At 36.5% G+C, this 16,659-nt stretch overlaps 1 protein-coding gene across 2 annotated transcripts in view; it reads left to right on the top strand.

The window, feature by feature from the left end:
* vdac1.L (voltage-dependent anion channel 1 L homeolog) overlaps positions 1–15,449 on the top strand; it is a 32,526-nt gene extending 17,077 nt beyond the window's left edge. For both annotated transcript variants that reach the window (XM_018251968.2, XM_018251969.2), the window contains exons 3-9: positions 1,053–1,102; positions 3,354–3,506; positions 3,589–3,641; positions 4,283–4,510; positions 8,633–8,783; positions 9,646–9,703; positions 14,588–15,449. In XM_018251968.2, coding sequence (XP_018107457.1) covers positions 1,053–1,102; positions 3,354–3,506; positions 3,589–3,641; positions 4,283–4,510; positions 8,633–8,783; positions 9,646–9,703; positions 14,588–14,679 — 785 coding nt within the window. In that variant the 3' untranslated portion in view covers positions 14,680–15,449. The remainder of the gene's footprint in view (positions 1–1,052; positions 1,103–3,353; positions 3,507–3,588; positions 3,642–4,282; positions 4,511–8,632; positions 8,784–9,645; positions 9,704–14,587) is intronic.
* The last annotated feature ends 1,210 nt before the right edge of the window (positions 15,450–16,659 follow it).

The following is a 16,659-nucleotide window of genomic DNA, read 5'->3' as shown; positions in this document are numbered from 1 at the left end:
TTCAGAAATGTAAAAACCAATGTTTTTATCGCCAAATTTAGGAAAGGTTTGCGGCTTGGTGCTTTAGAGTAAAAAGACATGCATACCCAATTTGGATTCAGGGGAATGTTTACTTTACGAAAATATATGGTTTTCTGTGGTGAACTTACTTTTTTCTACTTCTGCCCCCCCCCCAACTATGTAAATATGTTGATTTTGCAGTACCTGAAATGACAGACCATATGTGGGGTCTTCATTTTGGGGCCCCTATATGCCACGTGCTTGGGTACATAGTGTTCAGTAGACAAAAGTAGCCAAATTGGCTGTGTTCTCGTACATAAAATGAATGATGTTTCTGATATATACATGTTTTTTTTCATTTTATTAGACACTTAGAAGCCTATATTTTTTTTACAGAAGTAGAAGTACACCATATTGCATATTTTGAAAGTTCAGGTTGTCCTGAAAAAACAATATATTGTTTTCCTGGGTAAACTAAAAGACCACCAGGAAAGGCCCTTACAGTGACCGTATACAAAATGTCTAAAAACTGCTCGGCAGTAGATGTTCGCATCTAGGACAAAACGACTGGCAGGGAAAGGGTTAAAGCATTATTACCAAAATGCAAAACATTTTAAAATGAATGATTTTAGCCATGGCTTTCTTTATATGTATAAAAATGAGCTTGTATATTTTTTTTGCTTGTTTGTTTTAAATTAGAACTCTTGTGCTACACCATAAAAGGGTATCCGCCCAAAACCATTTTGCAAAATGAAAGAATACCTCAAAAGTTGATTATGTTAATTATATTTTCTTTCCTTATGATAAAATCTGTTTATGGGTGGAAATCCACTTTAACTGGGAACACAATTTTATTTTAAATTTGTTGCTAAGGGGTACTAACTACGGTATGTAGGAAAGAAAGTTAAAGTCACAGCTTTTTTTAAAACTGCAAAGAAGGGGCTAGATAAGTTTTTGTGAGTATTGGGAGCTATAAATGTATTTATTTTTATTTTTTTAATAATGTAAGTTTTTAAAGACATCTTATTTCTGCTATTTTTGTTGTCTTTTAGGATTTGGGTTCATTAAACTTGATTTGAAAACAAAATCAAAAAATGGACTGGTAAGTTTGAATAGGCGGGTACATAGTGGTACACTGCACTATGTATATGCTGTATCTATGGTTTATAGAAAAGGGGCTTAAAAGGATACTGTCATAGGAATGTTTCTTTCAAAATGCATCAGTGAATAGTGGTGCTCCAGCAGACTTATGCACTGAAATCTGTTTCTCAAAAGAGAAAACAGATTTTTTAATATTTAATTTTGAAATCTGACCTGCTGCTAGACATTTTGTCAGCTGCCCCTAGTCATATGACTTGAATTTCAGTCACTTTTTATTGCTTTTCTGCAAGTTGGAGTGATATCACCCCCTCCATTTCCCCCCAAGAACAGAACAATGGGAAGGTAACAGCTCCCTAATACAAGATAAACAGCTGCCTGGTAGATCTAGGAACAGAACCCAGGTCTCACTCGACACATTGTTATATTGAGTAGGAGAAACAACAGCCTGCCAGAAAGCAGTTCCATCCTAAAGCACTGGCTCTTTCTGAAAGCACATGACCAGGCAAAATTACCTGAGATGGCCGCCTACACACCAATATTACAACTAAAAAAAAAAATACACGCGGGTTCAGGAATTCAATTATTGTAGAGTGAATTATTTACAGTGTAACTAGTGTAATTTAGAAATAAAACATCAAAAAAATCATGACTGAATCCCTTTTAAATTCTGTGCTACAGCTTTTTTATCGTGTAAGTGGTCATGATACTGTTAATAATTACAAATTTTTGGTACTTTGAGTATGGAAATGTATGTTACTGAGTAAAATGTAACCTTTTCTGTTGTATGGAAATGACCTTGTCGGATAACCCATACCGGCCAATTGGATATCTGCTTTCAAACAGCAACCCTGTAAATATTCCCAGCTTACTGGTTACTATAGGTTTACTTGAACAACTATTGTATCCATTATTGCATTAAGTGGTTTTCCCATATTCCTGCTAATGGTAAACCTCTTTTAGGTTATACCCTGTGGACAATAAAGGTGTAGTTTGCATAAGTAAATGTAGTTTGAGATGCAATTCATAGCAATGCAGCAATTTCCATCACAATTTCAGCAAATTTGCAGCCACAAGAAGGACTTGAGTCTAATGCAGTTTAACAATAGTTATGAGTTCATCGAAAAACAGTCACTGTTATCAAAAATACAAAAATATTTATTTGGACATAGTAAAAAAACGGCCTAACACGTTTCGTGCCTATAAGTGTACTATGTTCAAATAAATATTTCTGTATTTTTGATAAACTTGACTGTTTTTGGAGGGACTCACAACTATTGTTGCACCTGTGGACTGGAGTAAACTGTGAGTATATCCCTCCCACATAAACAACTTTTGATTGTTAGCAAAACTTATTAAATTTTTCCTGGCATCTGTTCTTTTTGTTTTGTTATCTTATGCAGTTAAGTCTGATACGTCAAAACGAGTGCAATTGAGCATATGTTTTTATGCAAAATAGATGCAACAATGCTAAATATGGTCCAAGTCAAAATGTTATTTCTGGTACTTGGCATCAAAAGGCAGGGAAAACTGTAGGGTTCCCTTGTGTCAACAAGCACATCTGCGCATAATTTGGAATGAGGGTGGATGTGACAAATGCGAGGAGCGTTTTGAAAGCATGAATGGCATAGAGATAAATGCAGGAAACAGCCTTTCTGCATAAAAACTGCCTAGTCCATAGCCTTAACCTAAAAACAATTTATTTGTGCAGATCATTATTTGAACAATTGTCAACAATTGTCAAAAATTTCAACAATTTGGTGTATTTTGGAACATTTTCCTACAGGCTTCTCTTTAAAGCTGTTATTTGGCTGCAATTTGGGGCAAGAGCAAGTTATTTCAATAGGAGATTAAGTTTTCTTATAATAGTGGTAACATCCTGCTTAGTTCCACTACATCCGCTGCTTATTATACCCTTAAAACACCATAAACCATTCAGGCTGTTAAACTCACCTTGTGGATTACAGTGCTCATCCTTAGCATTCTCTAATATCACCTACTTGCATGGTGTTTTCTGCACATATTAAACAACAAGTCTGTTGTTCCCAGCAAGGAAAGAATACCTTACAAAATTTCAACTAATATGTGCAGTACTGCATACTACTATTGAGTGTAGAGATCAAGTCACTTCATGTTTGATAGGCGTCTGCGGACACTGAAAGGATTGCACCATGTAGAAACTGTTTTAAGTCCCTAAAGGTTATTACACAACTTCCAGTAACAGAATATTCTATGTATACTTCTCTAACTTTCAGGAATTTACAAGCTCAGGATCAGCAAATGCAGAGACCAACAAAGTTGCAGGCAGCTTGGAAACCAAATACAAGTGGGCAGAATATGGCCTTACTTTTACAGAAAAGTGGAATACAGATAACACATTAGGGACAGAGATCACTGTAGAAGACCAGGTAAAGATCATGAGATAATTTAACTTTATAACTTGTGTGTAATGTATATCTTTTCAATTTAATACATATGTTTTGTCTTTAGCTTGCAAAGGGTCTGAAGTTGACATTTGACTCTTCGTTTTCTCCTAACACTGGGTAAGATGAATCTGCATTTGAATGTCAGAAAAAGAGTCTTTGTCTGTTTTCGTCTAATTATATACAGCTGTCCTAGGGGAACTCAAAGTAGTGGCTGGGGGACCCAATGTGCTGAACAAATTTTGGACTTCAAAGGAATATTTGAACCAAAAAGGGAAAATAACTTTCATATCCAATGTATCGTCTGTAGCTCTTAGTTATATTTATTACAGAAAAGAACCCCCAACATAGTATGTTAACCACACTTCATCAATATTGTGCTGTTCATTTCAATAATAAATTTGCCATGTTGTTTAAAAATTTATGTTTCTAGGTAACCTAGGGTTTCAGCCCTTCTGGCCTTGTACTTGCTTAGCTCCACTTTATTGGACTACTGTGAGTGAAAATAGATAGGAGATAAATTATGCATGAAATCTAGGCAAGTTTTAAAGGTGTAGCTGTTGTGGAAAGATGGTTGAAACTCTACAAAGTTTTTTTTTTTTTTTTTTTTTCTTATTGTAGATTTATTTTAGCATGTGGAACATTTGTAAATCAAACCTTAATCCATACACAGAAAAAATTAAAAAACAGATTTGTGTGGCTATTCCCATATCTCTGATATCCAATATATGTTTTTCATTGTCTTTTCTCAAACGATATAGAAAGAAGAATGCAAAAGTCAAGTCTGCATACAAGCGAGAGCACCTTAACATTGGCTGTGACATGGATTTTGATATTGCTGGCCCATCAGTACGTGGAGCTGTGGTGTTTGGCTATGAGGGATGGTTAGCTGGCTACCAAATGACTTTTGAATCCTCAAAGTCTAGAGTCTCCCAAAGCAACTTTGCAGTTGGATACAAAACTGGTGAATTTCAGTTGCATACCAATGTGTAAGTCAAACTAAATGAAGTATATGGCTACTTTTCTTGTAAATGGCAATTTAACAAAATGTTAAAACCGTGCAGAATTGCCAATCGATTTGCCATAAGCTCTTTTGTGCTCTTACAATTTATTTTAATTTCCTCGTGGGCAACATTTTTTAGGGAAACTATATATTGTTCACTTCTGTGACAAGACATTTATTTCATCTGTACAACTACTGAGTGCACCAGTATAAGTCTACAATAGCTTGTAATGATAATACTAATACAGGTATTGGATCCTTTATCCGGAAACCCATAGTCCAGAAAGCTCAGAATTACGGAAAGGCCGCCTCCCATAGACTCCATTTTATCCAAATAATCCACTTTTCTAAAAATGATTTCCATTTTCTGTGTAATAATGTAATAAAAAAAACAGTATCTTGTACTTGATCCAAACTAAGATATAATTAATCCTTATTGGAAGCAAAATCAGCCTACTGGGTTTATTTAATGTTTACATTATTTTCTAGTATACTTAAGGTATAAAGATCCAAATTACAGAAAGATCCGTTATCTGGAAAACCCCAGGTCCCGAGCATTCTGGATAACAGGTCCCATACCTGTAATAATGAGAAAACAGCAAATTGTCGGATACCTTGTACTTGATCCCAACTGAAGATAATTAATTATTATTGAAGGCAAAATAATTCTATTGGGTTTAATTAGTATTTATAAGATTTGTTAGTAGACAAGATATAGAGATCCAAAATACGATAAGACTAGTGTTTTCACACAAATGTATTTGTCCGCACCACAATTAGTTGTGTGCACGAGCACACAGCTTAGAGGGAATACTGATTAAGACCCCTTATCAGAAAACCCCAGGTCTTAAGCATTAAATACAGATTGTACTTTTATTACCTTAATGGGGTGGTTCACCTTTAGGTAACTTTTATTATGTTATAGAACAGCCAATTCTAAGCAACTTTTCAATTGGTTTTCATTATTTATTTTTTTATAGTTATTTGCCTTTTTCTTCTGACTCTTTGCAGCTTTTAAATGGGCGTCACAGACTCCCTTCTAAAAAACAAGTGCTCTGTAAGGCTACAAATGTATTGTTATTGTTACTTTTTATTACTGATCCTTCTATTCTGACCTCTCCTATTCATATTCCAGTCTCTTATTCAAATTGGAGCATGGTTGCTAGGGTAACTTGGACCCTAGTTACAAGAGCTGCTGAATAAAATGCTAAATAAGTCGGAGAACCTTCAATAATAAAACATGAAAACAAATTGAAAATTGTCTCAGAATATCACTCTCTACATCATACTAAAAGTTTTCTCAAAGCCCTTTAAAACTGGTACAGGTATGGAACTTGTTATCCAGAATGCTCAGGACAGGACAGCACTCTAAGCCAATAATAGTGAATCTACAAAATGAAAGAGAAAGCATTAATACATATTAGTAATACATATTTTTGTCTATTTACATTTTTTTCTTGGTAAATCTTTAAATCAGGATTGTTGTCGTTGGTCATGTGGGTATATATATTAGTGGCATATAAACGTGTATAGAAGATTACTTCATAGTACAAGTTTAAGGATTCAAAAATTATAGTGGCCAATGTATGGGGTATAACACACAGTTGGGTGCTACCTTTTTTATGAATCTGCAATAAAAAATCGAAATATTGTATTAAGTGGTTTGAACTTCAACCCCAAGTAACAATTCATATTTGTCCCTGCCTGTGCTGAGCATAATTTTTGCCTGTTATTTTTAATTGCATACAATCTGTTTTTCTTGCTATTTCTTGAGCTACACAGGGTAAACATTGCCATTTTAGTTACTCCATGTTTAATTCTTGTATTTATCTTAATAAAGAGTTAAACATTCAAAAACAAATGTGAGAATATTCCTCCCCCACACACATTTATGCCCAAGCCCCATACTCTTGGTTACTGTAAGCTACTTTGTAATTGATTCCAGGACATATGGGTTGTTGTCTTTTAAGTCATAATTGATTATGTACTCTTTTTATCCCTCAAATCCAGTCCCTTGCAAAAGCTTGCCAACTATATTTTAGACATTTTAAGAAATGCAGACGGAGCCACGGTAGACCCAGCACCAAAGAAGCCGATGGACAGCTTATTAAAAAAAAAGACTGTTTCTCTTGATGTAGGGATCCGACCGTCCCTGAGCTTTTTCTGGTTGTCTCCGAGATTATCTGTCATCGGTCGATCAACAATCAGCAAAACCCCCAGGGGACTAGTTAGAGGGAACAAGGGAAACCTCAGAAACTTGTTAAAAGCAACATCCTTGAAATTTCCTGCAGCCCCAGAATCAAGAAAAGCGGAGACATTGATAGTCTTATCAGATAGCTGAATCTGTGAAGGCAACTGAAATCGATGAGAGTTTCTTTGGGGCACAGGTTCGATGCCACCCAGGTAAAATCCCCCAGTTCTAGAGTGTGGAGATCTCCCCAGCTTTGCAGGACAGTTGTTGGCAAAATGGGCTTTACCTCCACAATACAGGCATCCGATAGATGCATCCGACCAATCTGCATAGATTCCTCCGAGGGAGTGACAGGAGGAGGAGAAACAGGAGCAGGAATGAGGTGTTTCTGGAAGTGTGGTGCTAGAACAGGCAGGGATCTTCTACTATTGGATTGGGGCTCCCGGAGTCGGGTGTCTATGTTGATGGCGAGGGCAATCAGGTCTTCCAATTGCTCGGGAAGTTCCCTGGAGACTAGGTCATCTTTGAGTCAGCTTGATAATCCTTGACAAAAGATGGCTCCATAAGCCTCGTTGTACCAATTGGTTTCAGCCATCAAGGTTCTAAAATCAATAGCGTACTCACTGGCACTGCAATTTCCCTGCTGGATCTGTAAGAGGCGGGATGAGGCATTAGCGACACGACCCGGGGCATCAAACACCGTTCGAAAAGCCTGGAGGAAAGCTTTAGCAGGAGGTCACAGGAGAATTCTTCTCCCAAAGAGGTGTTGCCCTTCTCTAGCGTTTTACCCTACAATCTGGACATCACGTACCCAACCTTGGCTCGTTCACTGGAGTACTGCGAGGGTTGAAACTTGAACTGAATCAGACGCTGAGTATCAAAACCTCTGCAGGCTTGAGGATCCCCATTATAGCGAGGGGCCAAAGAATGCGGGGCTCACCAGCCGATGAAGAGTAACAGCCGCGGGAGGATTTCTGGTGACCGGAGACACAAAAGACATACAGGAGAGAGGGGCCCTCTAGTACTTGCCCTATACGATTTTATTGAGCTTCATAAGCTTCCATACGATTTGCCAACCCCCGGAGAGTTCTTTACGCATCTGGCGGAGCTTCCTCCATGGGGTCCATGGCCCGATTATAATGTCAGCTCCTAGCGGAGAAGTCCAGACCAAGGTGGAAGCTTCAGGACAAAGTTCAAGTTCGTGGTAACCAAATGGATCAATAATATTCGTAGTCAGGATACAGACAATAGTTCATAAACGTAGTCGGGATACAGGCAATAGTTCAATAGACTGGCGGCAAATAATCAAAGTCCAGAGTTCAGGTCAAAAAGTTAAAGGATACAAGGAATTAAGTAACACCCAGGAATGCAGACAAACAAATCCTATAATCGGGCATTGAACCCACGACCTCTGCAGATCCTTATTTGTGGACTTCATTACAATACAGCAGCAGACATACTCCAACCTTGCAGAGTATTAAATGTTCCCTTAAAACTCACATCTTCTGCCAATAAAAAGACCTCAGTTCTACAATGTCATATCTGATATCTCACATATGTTCCCTTAAAACTCACATCTTCTGCCAATAAAAAGACCTCAGTTCTACAATGTCATATCTGATATCTCACATAATCCTTCTCATATCACATCTTGATGATCCCAACTAAAAATAACAAGTCTTTATGTCCCCAACAGTCATTATGGTAATATTTCTTCAACATAAAACTTTCCCATACAGCCAAATGCCTTTTGTTATGTATCCCTGCTCTTTGGTGTTGGAAGCCCTTACGACTGTGCCCTCATTACCTACTTCATTGATTTTTTGTTCTGTATTGTTATTTACAATGCTGTGGACTATGCTGAATGGCCCAGTAATAATAATAATAATAATAATAATTGTGGTATATTGCCAACAGGAATGACGGTACAGAGTTTGGTGGTTCTGTATATCAAAAGGTTAATGATAAACTGGAAACTGCAATCAACCTTGCATGGACAGCGGGAAACAGCAACACACGCTTTGGAATAGCAGCCAAATATCAAATTGATTCTGATGCTTCATTTTCAGTAAGTACAAAGAATGAAATATATCTTGTATTTTCATGTGGATTTCACCTTGTTAGACTTACTGTATTTACTTCCAGTATTCAAATCTACAATTTGCTTAAAAATTTGGCCAAATCCTAGGATTCACAATTATCTGACTTGGCTAAATAGTTCATGTTCAAACCAAAGCCACTCCTTTAAATGTTATGTAACGCTAAATTTTGGCAGATTTTTGTGTCATTGATGCATTTCTAGGCCTTTTAGCTGCTGACTACATACCATGTACATTACTGGTGAAAAAGTTTCCATTCATTTTAATGCTGGAGTAGCACCCACACCCCACAGTTAAACAGCAAAATCATGAAATCTATGTAATCCACTCTGTTTGCTTTTTTTATGCTGCACTGCATGGAATTAAGATGAATACATTATGAGGGGTTTCCGTTAGAGTTCATTTTGGTAGCATCTATTGGTTTTGTTGAATTAACCTGCACTTGTGATCAATAGGTTCTAATATATTTTGCCAAGCAGAATGTAGGGCATTGGCTCTTCAGTGGTGTTTTGACCTATGTAGTCCTCACAGCCAGCAGCTGCTTGCCATTCTGTTTACTTGGAAGCGCTCTGTCTTATGGTACAATTAATTTCTTTAAGCAAGCAATTAATTCGGATTTCCATGTTTCAAAGTCTTTTAAAGACCAGGTAAATGACTGCAGACAGGGAAAAAACAGCTTTGATTGCTGTGACAAACTTACTGCATGGATTTTATTCACAGCCATCCAGCAGTGAACTATAGCTCTGAAAATACTCTCCCAGCTGTGGAATGTGACCATATGCTATGACTTATATTTTCTTTATATGTTTTTTTTTTTGTTTTTTTTTGCAGGCTAAAGTGAATAATTCAAGTCTTATAGGTTTAGGATACACTCAGACTCTTAAGCCTGGTAAGTATTTATATCTGAAAAAAAGTTAAATAGAACTTGTACTTGGGACATATATATTTACTGAAGTGAATAAAATGTGTATGGAATGAGGAAAACAGCATGGGACTAGGGAAAGTAGACACTGGGCATTATGTGGCCAGGATGTCCTCTTCTTCCTAGGGCTGTCAGCATCCTTCTACTAAATGTATATAATGGTGGTAACTTTTAATTTAAAAAGCTGTTTGTTTACCTCCTAAAATGCAACATGTATGTTTTCCCACAGGCGATTTACATTATTGCTATTGGGAAAGCATTTGCAAGAGATTATAAACAGATTTACCATGGCCAACTAATCTCCTAGTGTGCTTATAACCCTTAGTAGTGCTGCAGGAAAATGTATTTTTAGGACATTTGTTGCCTGCAAGTAGCACAGATTTCTTACAGGCATAAAAATCTGCCTCTGTGCCATAGTATGTCCCTGTGGCCAAGTATGCTAATTAAAGAAGAAATAAAGCCTAATAGTTCAGAGTCATAAATTCATTCTTGCAGACAACCTGTGTTTCATTCAGTCTTTATCTGTTCAAATTATTGGGACTTGGCTTCTGAGGAATAGAGTTTGGATAGCAATCAGAAGCAAACAAATGTCAAGGTTAGGCTAAAGGAGTGCAAAAGCCATTCACAAGGCAAACAATGGAGTGAAAGCCTTCTAAAAAAACATATTCACATGCCTCATAGTACAGACAAAGCATTGCTTTAAAACAATATGAGATGCTTTAACCATTTTACAAGAATTATTAGTGGAGATATTTAAGTTGTTATAATTGGTGAAAAAAAACTGATAGTTTTAATGCCAGCAATCATTACAGATTGTGTCACATTTATAATTTCTGAATAATCTTACTACTGATAAATTTATATACTATATTACAAATAATCATGATAAGGTGTTGCATTGCTAAGGTATTTCAACAATGCATCTCCAGTTAAACATTGTTAAGCTACAGATGCCCAATAGGCTTTAGTATACTAGGGGCCTATTTAATAACACTCAAATTTCTATTTTTTTTTTTTTTTTTAATGGAATTTTTATCTCTAAAATTCGTGGTTTTTTTTATTTCCTCTAAAACCGAAAATTCAAGAAGTATATCACAAAAAACTCATGGATAAATTTGGCAAGTAAAAGCAGTTGAGGTCCTAGATAAGTCAATTGGAGCAGTGCTGGTACTTTGTACCATTTTTTAGCCATTTAGACTTTTAAAGATTTTTGGATTTTTTTTTGCTAGTTTTGGAGGTAAAATATGTTTTGAATTACTTATATTGGATATACCATGACCTGGATGAATGAAAATCTTCATAGTCATATGAGAGAAGAAACATTTTAGTAGTAGTATAGTATCCAGCTTGCTGAACTTTACTGTAGGGATTAATAATCTTGGCTGAATTATGGACCAAATCCTTGTGTAAGAAATTGCCATCTTGATTTTGTTATTTAATATGAAAGCTGTTGTTCAGGGAACTTACATGAAGCCCTGATTATCATAACAAAGGTTTTCCTGTGACTACTAAGGCCTATGTCTGCTGTGGGGACCATAAAACTGATTTTGTATGTGAGAAAACTTGCTCAACAGGATGTAGGCAAATTGGGGGTTTATCACAGCATCTTGGCAGTTGGGAGGGTTTCTGTGGGGGCAGGTGAGAACCCAGGATAAAAGAACGCTGGACAAATGTGAAAGGAGCTGGGCAGCAGAGGGGGAGCTGAGCAGCTGAGAGCTGGGCAGCTGAGAGGAGGCAGCTAGAGAGCGGGAGAAGCCAGAGGAGCCTGGGACAAGACATGTGAGGAATGAAGACCAGAGGCGAAGGCAGAGATGAAGCCGAACTCTATTCCCCTGCCTTTTTGGTAACAACTGTAGACTTGTGTAATGTGTAACTGGAAATATTGTAATTTTTGTTTAGTCTAAGTGTAATCATTTATGTAGAACAATCATTTGATTTATTTTACAATACATCACTTTACTATACGCTCATTGGTGTGGATTCATTGTCTGCTTGCTCAAAAGAACCAGAAACCCTAGTAAGTGGGTTGAGGTATATTATTAATAATGATATAATATACTATATAAACTCATAAATGGCGATCCAGTGTAGGAGTTCAATGCATGGCATTTAATCCATATTTATGAGTGTGTAATATTGTTTAGTAAATTAATTGATTGTTTTGTGTTGTTTTAATTGTTGTTAAAATAATCATGGAGGTTTTAGCTAAAAAGATGGCCATGGTCAAATGCGCAGGACAGATTGTTAAATGTATGCAAGGATCTCCAGATCCATGGGCTAAGGCTCAAGATTATGTGGCCAGGGCAATTCATGACAAATCTCTGTCTAAGTCAAAGGGTAAAGGTGCACTGGTTTATGCTGCCTGTTGGATAGCAGAGCAGTATAAAATGTTATCTGTGCAAAAAGGGAATCTTGAAGAAAAGGTTCATTGTTTAAATGTATTAGTAGATTCTCTAAAATTTTCTGTAGAAAATGCTGCTGCTATTAATGTTAGCAACCAGCAAACAACTGCAGAGTACAAGCAGGTTTGCTTAGAGAATGAGCAGCTCAAACAAAGGCTGAGGGATGCAGAAAGTTTGGTTGTAACCTTCAGAAAAGCAGGGGCTGATCATTCAAATTGCAAATCGGAGCTTAAACAGTTAAAGGCTCAGTTAGGAGCAAGAGATTGTGTAATTTCTGCAGTTAAAGTAGAGAACACTGCTAAAAATTATAGAAACGTAACTGATGTGAAATGCATAAAAGACAGCAATATGAATTGTGAATTAGTAGTCAAAAGTAAAATGTTAAATATGGATTGTTGTAGACAGGCCAAGCCTCCTATAGTGACACTGAAATGTACAGAAAATAGGACTGTGGGACAAAAGCAGGACCTTCCTAAAGTACAGGTTTACAAACCTATTCAACCCAGGAAGCAGCCTGGCAGTGATAGGGTGTTTGCTATAAAGGCTACCCACCCTGAGAAACAAAGTGTGTATAGTACAGATAAAAAAAAATGTACACAAAAGAAAGTGTTTAGCTGCTATGCATGTTCCAGAGTTGGGCACATAGCAAGAAATTGTACCATGCAGTTTAACAACATAAACAATCATAAAAATGTGTACAATGGAAATGAACGCTGGAAGTCCTCTAGGTGGGGATTCCAAAATAAAAGCAAGAGCTGGAATACATGGATTCCCTACTATGTTCTTAAAACTCAGAATGAAAGGCTGAGTAAAGAAAACTTTACACTGAAAAATGCATGGGGAAGGTTTAAAACTGAGATTGAAAGTCTCAAATCTGAGTTTTATACATTAAAGAGATCAAATGTCAGTCAAACCAGAAGTTTAGTGGGAGGTAATTGTTCCCAACATTTAAATCGGTGCTTATGTCTTCTATGAGTTTGTTTTCCAGGTAACAGGATGGCAGATTACAAAAAGAAGAATTTCCAAACAATTCCCTTCACCCTTTTATCTCATGAAAAAAAGAAAAAAAGATTTACAGAGGACCTTATCTATTTGTTTTTTTTTTACTTTGTACTGAAGGAAAAGCCTCTAAATTGATATGGTACAGTCAGGTTTAACAAATTCTAAAATATTTTTGTTTTTAATAGTTAGAATTGCCTGCACTGTGGAGTTTTGAAAATGGTTGCTGCTTTAGTCTACAGAAGAGTAAATAGCACTGAGGCATATTTTGAATATTTATTTTTGGTGTATTTTTGCCTGAGTGACATTTTTGTTTTACTCTTGTTTCAGCAGCAACAGGTTATGAACATTTTTTTACATAGACTGCATGCTGCTTGATAACATCAGTATGTGTTTCTTAATCAAAGCAGTATTCACTCTATATTTTTTTTCTTTTGACTTTTTTTTCCAAAGTTTGTCTGTCGTTGTTTGTATTTGTAGTTTATAATTATTTGTAGTTCTCAAGGTGGGGTGTTTAAAAAAAAAAAAAAAAAAACACTCCAATACACAGTCTACATGTTAAAAGTTACGTGAGCCTTCAGCAAATGCAAATATACAAGTGTCTTACTTTGATATGCATGGGGTTATTTACATAACAGATCTGCGAGAGACAGCAGTTTACTTCTTGTGTTGTTCTTTTGTTGTTAAATGATCTCTCTTCTGATAATAATGCTAATTTCTGTTTTGTTGGGTTGTGATAATCAGGCATGAAACTGATATGGAAATACTGAGACAAAGGCGAGAAACCGCTCACTAGTGATTTGGCCAAGATAGTGCCGCACACTTTAGTGTAGTGTATCTTCTGAATTTCCTGAGGCCAGTATTGGTATTACATACACACCTATTGCTGAAATGAGGTGCTCTTTCCAGCTATGCTGATTAATAAAATGTGCCACAGACATTTACACCCTACCCTAAAATAATAAAATGTTTTCCCTGTGTGGTCTCTTTAATATGAAAACTGGTAAGTAGGAATGTGTTGGGTGGTGCAAAGACCATGGTTTGTTAAAAGTAGAGGCCTAAAATGGGATCCAGCCCAGACCTGGGTGGAGCAGGGTCAGGTGGTAAGTGGGGCACAGACAAAGCAGCGCAATAAGCTGGATATTAAACCTCTAAAAGTTGGGGTGTGGGCTCATAACTGGCTGAAGGGTTATACATTATGAGTATGAACAACAACAGCTTTCATATTAAATAACAAAATCAAGATGGCAATTTCTTACACTTGGTTACAAAACAAACCAAATCTCAAAACCTAATGTACATATTCCAGTTTGAGAATAATACACCCCAAAAAGCATCTTCTGAAAAAAAAAAATATTTTCAGTTAAATTCCTTTAAAAAATAATGTTGTAAATTTCTGGAATGGATCGAAACACTTAACACTCCCCATCACCCCTCTTTTCTTCTGTAGGTATCAAATTAACATTATCTACATTGCTTGATGGCAAGAACATCAATGCCGGAGGTCACAAACTGGGTCTAGGACTGGAATTTGAAGCATAAGCAATGTCATATAGAACAATCTTATTGTCCTGGTGTTCTGCAACATAGAAACCAAAATATTTTAGTGCACCTTGTATGTTCTGTGTCTGGTATGCAAACAACCCACCATGTCAGTTACAATTGATTCCCTTGAATAATAATAGACAGCTGTGTGTAAAAGGGTTATTGTTGCAGATTTTGCAAATCCAGGCCAGCCTAGAAACACTTCATAGCTGCTTATTTATACACATGTTGCTAAACAAGAAAGTGTTTGAATGCCTTTTTTTAAAACATACAGTGCAGAGTTTATTTATAATACTAAACAGACTTTTAGATTAAACATTCATTTCCTTCGAGTATCCACTGTTCAGAACTAGTATTTCATGATTCTGAATCAACATCACAGGTACAGGATCAGAGTTTTATAATATGCACAACGTGTATACTTAAAACTTGAACAAAGCAGGGACTTTAAAAACCTGAACTATTTCATATATTTTTAAAGGTCTTATAAATGTCTGTAGCCCATAACAAGACAACCCATATTATTGGTGCACACAAAGAATGTGCCAGTGATGATACTTGATTCACTTCACATAAAGTACTGGACAGCTTGACAGAGCCATATGCAAGGGGAAACTCTTTAATTCTTTGTACACATAGTTAAATGTTTGGGTTTTACCCTATCCCAGTTTTATTTTCGTGTTTTAGCAAATGTTGGTCTTCCATTCTGTAGAGTTCCCTGATACTGTACACACCATTACCTGTAATAAAGTCCGAATACAAGCTAACAAGTTTGTGATGTGTTATTTTTAATGAAGTATGTGAATGAAGTCTGAAAAGATGCAGATGAAGTCTCAAAATAAGGTTTGTTTCTTAGACAGCAACACCCCTGGTAGCAGTGAAAATAAATATTGAACACGTCAACGTTTTCTCAGTAAATATATTTCTAATGGGGCTATTGAAATGAAATTTACTCCAGGGGGCAGATTTACATATGGTTGACTATCGACGGTTAATTAACCCTCGATATTCGACTGCCAAAGGTAAATCCTCCGACTTCAAATATCGAAGTCGAAGGATTTACCAAAATTAGTCCGACAGAAGGAAAAATTGTTCGATCGAACGATTAAATCCTTCAAATCGAACGAAAAAAACCATAGAAAGCCTATGGGGACCTTCCCCATAGGCTAACATTGAGGTTCAGTAGGTTTTAGGTGGCGAAGTAGGGGGTCGAAGTTTTTTTTAAAAGAGACAGTACTTCGACTATCGAATATTCGAACGATTTTTAGTTCGAATCGTTCGAGTCGAAGGTCAAAGTAGCAAATTCGATGGTCGAAGTAGCCAAAAAAAAACATTAGAAATTCGAAGTTTTTTTTATTCTATTCCTTCACTTGAGCAAAGTAAATGTGCCCCCAGATGTCGGTAACAACCCGAGTAATCCACACGTACAAAGAAATCAAAACAAATAAGTCCATAAACATTAAGTTATGTGTAATAAAATTGTATGACACGGAATAAGTATAGAACACATGAAGAGGGTGTGCAAAAAGGCACGTAAAGCCAAGAAACCTGCTGAAATCTGTCACTTTGTGACTTTCCCAGTATGGGGGATGTGTAAAAGTATTGCCCTTAGTCACACTGTTACATTGGGCATAATTTAAACAGGGAAAAGTCCCTGGTTTAATTTCAACTAAAAGCTGTTGCCCAGATTTCTTTTGTGGGACAGTGTCTGCTTTCACCAGGGTATCTCTTATATTTTTACCCCTTCTGTAGGCCATTATAGGGGCATGTCTGGGGCTCACTTTTGTAATACATGCCAGTGTCTTCATAGAATAGTAGCAATGTGTGTACTGGCTCACAAACACTAGTCTTTTAGATTCATTGGGTTTGTTTTGCTTCAAGTAGTTTGGAGTAGATAGAGAAAATTAACCATTTTGGATTCATACAAATGTGTAGTTTGTATAGATGTATGGGTTTTAGGGGTCACCATAATTTTTT

Source organism: Xenopus laevis, chromosome 3L (assembly GCF_017654675.1).
Source record: "Xenopus laevis strain J_2021 chromosome 3L, Xenopus_laevis_v10.1, whole genome shotgun sequence".
Classification (NCBI taxonomy): Eukaryota; Metazoa; Chordata; class Amphibia; order Anura; family Pipidae; genus Xenopus; species Xenopus laevis.
Note: the sequence above shows the minus strand (reverse complement) of the source record. Positions and strands in the feature narration are given on the sequence as shown.